This window comes from Rasamsonia emersonii (assembly GCF_000968595.1).
Source record: "Rasamsonia emersonii CBS 393.64 chromosome Unknown ctg1118621760296, whole genome shotgun sequence".
Lineage (NCBI taxonomy): Eukaryota > Fungi > Ascomycota > Eurotiomycetes > Eurotiales > Trichocomaceae > Rasamsonia > Rasamsonia emersonii.
Genome location: NW_013563098.1, coordinates 1 through 6920, shown reverse-complemented (window position 1 = coordinate 6920; position 6920 = coordinate 1). Strand labels below are relative to the sequence as shown.

At 55.4% G+C, this 6920-nt stretch overlaps 1 protein-coding gene across 1 annotated transcript; it reads right to left on the bottom strand.

The window, feature by feature from the left end:
* Nucleotides 1–803: 803 nt before the first annotated feature.
* Nucleotides 804–5423, bottom strand: T310_5536 (ABC multidrug transporter; the record flags this gene model as incomplete). The annotated part of the gene is made up of 5 exons (XM_013471597.1): nt 804–1236; nt 1291–1754; nt 1832–4309; nt 4370–4904; nt 4972–5423. 5 exons carry the CDS (start codon nt 5421–5423, stop codon nt 804–806), a joined length of 4362 nt encoding a protein of 1453 aa, XP_013327051.1.
* Nucleotides 5424–6920: the final 1497 nt, after the last annotated feature.

The window sequence follows — 6920 nt, the reverse complement described above, 5'->3', positions numbered from 1 at the left end:
CAAGAACAGACAAAATAGTTTCTTTCCTTCTTTCTTCCTTCCTTTACTCGATGTTGATTTGATTTGATTTGACTCGATGTTGCTAGCATTTGGGATTATAAATTGGAATCGGTGATCGGTGATTAATCAATCGGTGATCGGTGATCGGCGCCATCTTGCTCCTTTTGTTTGTCGTATGACATACTCAAGCTGTTACTACTCTGTATATACAGTAGGAATAGGGTTATTTACGTACTGTATAAGAATAGTTTTTTAAAAAAAAAGGAAAGGAAAAAAAGGGGGGGAAAGCCGTCATCCTTGGCCATTGTATGGTGGTATTCATGCCATGTCCATTACTCCGGAGTAGGTAGGTACTAGGTAATAGGAGTTGAGTAAGTAGCTAGGTCAAAGACAAACGAAAACAGGGGGCCGTAGTGTATATATATATAATCTTTGGTTGTGACTCCTGAAGACTACTTACCTACTACTATTTATTTTTTTACTCTTACCTTGTGAGTTAATATGAAGCAATCATTTTTATTTATTTATTTTATTTATTTAGGGCTATTTGTTTGCTTTCCTTTGATCAATCTATGCCCCAGCCCTAGGAGTTATGTTAGATATGTCAATGCTAACGCCAACGTGTCAGCGAAATAGTTAATTATGATTAATGTTCTCTCTCTGTCTCTCTTTCTCTTTCCATATGCTATGCTATATGTCTCTATATGACTGCTGACTGACTGCAATAATTCAAGTTGAGAACTACAAAGACTGCCACCTAGTTCTAACCGAATAGTATAAGATATATATTCGAAACGAAAAAGCTACTTCGCTGCTGGCTGCTTCTCCTTCAACGTCTTCTTCTTCGGCACTCTTGCCAGCCAGTACAAGAAAATCGCCCCGACAATGTTGAACCCGACGTACGCAAACAGGATCCCCATATTGCGCCACCGGTCGCTGTAGTAAATGTCCAGCTGCGCCAGGAACGTGTCCGTCGTCGCCACGCTGCAGAACTCGCACTGCGTCGTGTTGCGAGGGTCTAGCAGCTGTCCGCCCGCGTAGCTCATGTAGGGACCTAGAAACTCGGCGCATGTCTGGCCCGCTGGCGGCGAGAGGCGCAGGATTTCGTTCTCTGCGCAGACTACCTTCGTCTGTGCAAGGCCTGTCGATAGTACTGCTGAGACCAGGTATGTGAATGGCGAGACTCGGTACATGAAGATCCAGAATCCTGGGAGGGCTGTTGGGGTCGCTAGGACACTGCATGAAGATTAGAAACGAACGACTACAGCAAACATGCGTCGTGCTACTCACCCGCAAAACACCAGGCAGAACGAAAACAGAAGCTGCGCGATGTTGCCCCCAGTCTCCGGCTGCTCGATCCCCGCAATCACCATCGAGCTGAAAGTCGACGTGAACAGCAGGAACAGCAGGATCAGCAAGAACATCGTCCCGCCCCGCGACACGACCGAGTCGGTCGGCTCGGCGTTGCGGTAGAAGCCGATCGGGTAGTACCAGGAGAAGAACGCCGGGACGGCCATGAGCATGTTCCAGGGCAGTTCCACGATGATACTGGCGAGGATGAACGCTTTCCAGGAATACGCCTTGGACGGGCGCTCCCGCACTTCGTACAGTGATCGCTGCCGCGCAAAGTACGGCATCATCTGCTGCGTCAGGTTGGGGAAGATGGTCAGGAGCATGAAGATGGCGAACATCTGGTTCTGCAGGCCTTGCAGACTGGTCGGTTCTCTCCAGAAGGTGAATCCGATGAAGAGGGGCTGTAAAAAAAAAGTCAGTCATTATCATCGTCTTTACGTTTCCGGACTGGGGATGTCTTGCTGTGGGCATGACTTACTGGAATCACACACATAACCAGCTTCGAGTAGATGTACGCCGGCGTCCGCCAGTACTGCTGGAACATCCGGTGCAGACACACGACAAACTGGTACCACAGCGGCATGGCGAATTCGCCATATCCAGCTTCACGCGGCGTCTGCGGCTTCTGAGACAGCTCCGCCTTCATCCTTGCCAGCTCTTCGCGAACGGCCGCCCGCTCCGGGCTCGCCTTCCACACCTCGGTCCAGTCCTTCTCGGCGTGGGAACCCGGCGCCGCTCCGATCACTTCCAGCATCCATTCGGCCGGGTTGGCGTTTGGCGGACACTTCGGCGATCCGTTCTTCTCAAAGTACTCGATCAGCTTGCTCATGTTATCGCCCAGCTCGCCAAAGTACACCGTCTTGCCGCCCTTGGCCAGGAACAGGAGCCGGTCGAATTCCTGCATCAGCACCGCCGACGGCTGGTGGATGGTGCAAAGAATGGCTTGGCCGTGGTCGGCCAGCTTGCGCATGAGCTGGCAGATCGACCACGCCGTCTGGCTGTCCAGGCCGGATGTTGGCTCGTCGAAGAAGAGCAGCAGATCGGGCTTGGCGGCAATCTCGACGCCGATTGTCAGGCGCTTGCGCTGCTCGACATTGAGACCCTCGCCCAGCACCCCGACGACTGCTTCCGCGTACTCCTCCATCCCTAGCATTTTGATGACCTCTTCGACATAGGCGAACTTCTCCTCCCGCGGTACGCTGGCCGGTTGGCGGAGCAGCGCACTGAACCGGAGCGCCTCCCGGACGGTCGACGTTTCCAGATGCAGATCTTGCTGCTGCACGTAGCCCGTCTTGCGTTGGAACGATGCGTCGCGCGGGCGCCCATCGATGAGCATCTCGCCGGTCACCACCCCGACCGTAACGCGGTTCGCCAGCACATCCAACAAGCTGGTCTTGCCGGCGCCGGTGACACCCATCAACGCCGTCAGCGTGCCCGGTTTGACCCAGCCGTCCACGTGATCGAGGATGCGCCGCGGTTGACCCTTGATCTTGATGTCGTAGCAGACGTCCTGCCAGTGGAAGACCGCCGTTTGCTTGACAATGGCCGCTGTCTGGTCATGGCTTTCCTGTGCCACGGTCTGCTTCTCCCGCTTCGCTGCCGCTTCGGGGTCCTCATCGCCGCCCTTCTTGACTGTCTTCGCGAATGCCGGGATCTTGCCGCGGGGAAAGACGAGGATTTCGCCCTTGGACGGCTTGGCGGTCGCGAATTCGCTGGCTACGATGTACGCGACGAGGAAGAAAAAGAAGAAACCCACCAGGATACCGAAGTTACGCCACATATGGGAGCGGTAGTATTGGAACGTGCTGTTGAGGTACGCATCCCCATCGATGTAAGGCTGACCGGCGACGGCGCCTGTGCCGCTGCAGATGAAGGAGCTGTTCGGGAGATTCTCATAGCCCGGACCCATGGGCACGTACGCGTCGCACGGGAACTTCCGGTCGCTGAACTCGTTGACCATAAGGCTCTCGAACGCGTATCCGATGGGATTCAGGTAGTTGATCCACCGGAACCACGGGTGCATGTCGCTGATCGGGATGGTGAAGCCGGTGTAGATCATGAGGGCCAGCATGAAGCACGCGGCGGGGACCATGGCCTGCGCTTGGGTGCGCGAGATGGCCCCGATGAAGCGGAAAAGGTTCGACATAGTCAGGGTTGTCGAGAACGAAAACAGGAAGAACACAAAGAAGTGGCCGGGCGTGCGTCGGAGGTTGGTCATGAAGTACAGAATCAGATTGAAGCCGATGGCCTGGAGGATCTTGGAGGGCATGTCGACCAACATGGAGCTCACGGCTTCTGCGGACGGGTGGTAGAGAGCATACTTGTTGTGTTTCTCGACGATGGGCCGTTGCTGCCACAAGGTCATGATTTCCAGCGCACTCGCAAAGGCGTTCATCAGCACGGCGAAGAAGAGCAGCGCCCCGCGGGGGTAGAAGCTGCTGGTCCCGGGCGGCAAGTTGTAGAAGATACTCGAGATAACCAGGGACATGCAGGTGTTCCCGATCACGCTCGCCAGAGTCATGCTCATGTCTCCCTTCAGACGCTTGAAGCCTCGCCACAGGCACAGCCGGATCTGCATCGGATAGGACAGCGTGTACGGAGACGAGGCGCGCGTCCTCTTGGCCTTTTCCGCTTTGCGCGACTTGACAAATTCCTGATACTTGTCCCCGCCCAACGGATATTCCGCCTGGAAGGCTTCGATCTCCGCCAAGAGGGCTTTGCGCTCGGGACTCTCCTTCCATCGTGCCGCGAACTCGTCAGGCGTCTGGGGCACGCGGCCTTCGAAGCCTGGTCGAACCTGCCGCTCTGCCGGGTTGGTCAGGGAGGTCAGAAAGTCGGCGGTCGTCTGTCGCGGAGGGCAGTAGAAGCCCATGTCGACGAAGTAACGCTTAGCATCGGCCGCACTGCCAAAGTAAATCTGTCTGCCTTCGTAGAGAACGATGGCCTTGTCAAAGATCTGAAGATGACTCTGTCAGTGCGCTGTTTCTGGATGAGAAGGGTGCAAGGGCATACATACATCGTATATGGCTTGTCCGGCCTGGTAGATGGCCACGACGGCGGTGGACCCCGTGTATTTGGTGGACGTCCGGAGAGTGCGGACAAACTCGAGGGCAGTTGAACTGTCCAAGCCACGCGTGCTGTTATCCCAGCACTGCAACGGACTGCCGCAGAGAGTCGTCTCGGCAATACTGATGCGTTTGCGCTCGCCACCCGACACGCCTCGAATATACTCATTTCCGACCTGGGTGTTCATGGTGTGCGACAGACCCAAGACGGTCATGACGACATCCCGCATGTGCAGGGCATACTGGTCGCGACTGACGCCAGGGAGACGGTTGGACGGAGCGCGGGCTTTGGCGGCGAACAGCAGGGTCTCGCCGGCAGTCAGCTGGGGGAAATGGATTTCGGTCTCCGCTTGATAGATGACCTCGCCGCGGAAGCGACTGTGCATCTCGTCCCAGGAGATGCCCTGGTACTGGATGTCGGTGCCCTGATCGAGCCAAAAACCGTGCGTCTCTCCCGCCAAAGTACGGAGGAACGTTGAACAACCACTAAGCGAGGCCTACTCGTCAGCCTGTGACGATCTTCAACAGACGCATTTCCGAGCTATATACGCACCTTCCGGGCCTCCCCAGCACGACCAGCATCTCTCCACTCCGGACCAATCCTTCAAAGTCCCGCAGGATATCGATGCGCACCTTCTTCCCGTACCCCAGCGCGCTCTTCACCCAGTCAAAGGCCTTCAGCCACAGATTGGCGACGTTCATCTGATAGTCGGCAGCGGTTCCATACCCGTAGGCATTGAGATTGCGGAACGAGACGCCGGCCGTGCGGCGCGGATACCGCTCCGGGTCGCGGGAGGTGATCTGGAGGATATTCTTGACCCATTTGCGGTGGTTGAATTTGTCCGAGTTGGGATTCAGCTCGGGATCGGCATCCGGGTCGAGGAACGGGTTCGGAGGCTCATCTCCTCGTCCTTCGGCACCGGGCCGGATGCCGCTGCTGCGCTGCGATAGATGCGAGAGCTGGCGCGCTAGCTGGGTGATCTTGTCACGCTGCTTCTCGCCCATGTCGTCCTCGGAGGAGTTTGGCTGGGTCGTCGACTCCCCAATCGAGGTCTCGCGGACATCGTCGGACTCGTCCTGGTGCGTCTTGCTCAAGGCTTGGTGAATCTCCGTCCCGATGGCAGCAGAGGCCGCCGGGGGCCCCCCAGGGAGCCGGTGGTTGTGCCATGAAGAGAGGTGGACGACGGCCACCTACATGAATGCCGAGCGAGGGAAGGTCTCACGAGGAGGATACAAAAAAAGAGATGGAAAAGAGAAGAGGCCCCAAATAAGAGAACGTGCTGTTACGCGAACCTCACACAGCGGGCTCGCATCGTCACAACAACAGTTCCACGGCAGATGTAACCTTCCTGCACAGGACAACGGAGCTGTTCACATGAAATTCTCGATCCTCGCGTTGAGGATGTATTAATATCGATGGGTATTTGTTATCCATGATCCCAATTGCCTGGATTCGGCAGCGTTTCAGGTCGCCAGCACGGCGAACCATTGGTCGAGCCCCGACTGATGGAGCGGTTCGGAAGCAGCGCCATCCGAAAGACTAACGCCAGACAAAAGCATTATTGGAATCGAATCGCCTATGATTAGAAATAAACGCCTAGCCGAGCTGCTAGCGAGGCTCTGGGGCTTCGGCGAGGAGCGAGCGAGTGGCGAGTGGACCGTTTGGCAGTCTTCGTATCCCTCGTATCTCCCGGATTTTTCTTTATCGGAGTGGAATCCCTGGACGGTGATTGGTGGGCGGTGGGCTCGCGTGATTCGATCGAATGAGAGAAGGCGATTGTCTGCTGACTAAGCACGCACTGCACCGAACGGGCAGTTGTAGGGCTGGGCAGGGGCGTAAGGTACCGTACCCGTCATGACCGTCCCACGTACCGAGGCCGACCAACGGCAGCAGCCAGCGGCGCCGTGTTCTGGAGAAATCGCGGGGGAGGATGCGGTCATAACGGGCTCGGAACGAGGACTTTCCGGTCCCGGTAACACGCACGCAATTCTTTCTCAGCACCCGGACTCGGGCGCATCCCCTTCCGATCACGTGAGTCATTATTTGTAAGCTTGATTAGGTAACTAACGTAATCGGACACCGAGCTGCCATGTCATCCACCACCACCCCCTAATCAAATTCGATGCGATTTGTTTTCAACGCACCATGCCATGGCTGATATATCAAAGGAAGGGCGTATGCAATTGGCAATTGAGGCCTCTAAGAAAGGTCTTTTCTCATTAAAAAAGGCAGCTGCAGATGCGTTTGATGTGCCTCGAAGGACCCTTGGGACACGCCTTAATGGGACCACTTCTTGCAAAGATTCAATGGCAAATTGTCGAAAATTGACAGATACTGAAGAAACTACACTTTCAAAATGGATTCTTGATATGGACTGACGTGGCCTACCTCCGCGAATTTCAACCATACGCTATCTGGCACAGCTATTGCTCTCGATTATCCTCAGATGCTACTGCCACCATTGGTGAGAAATGGGTGAACCGATTCATTAAGCGCCATAA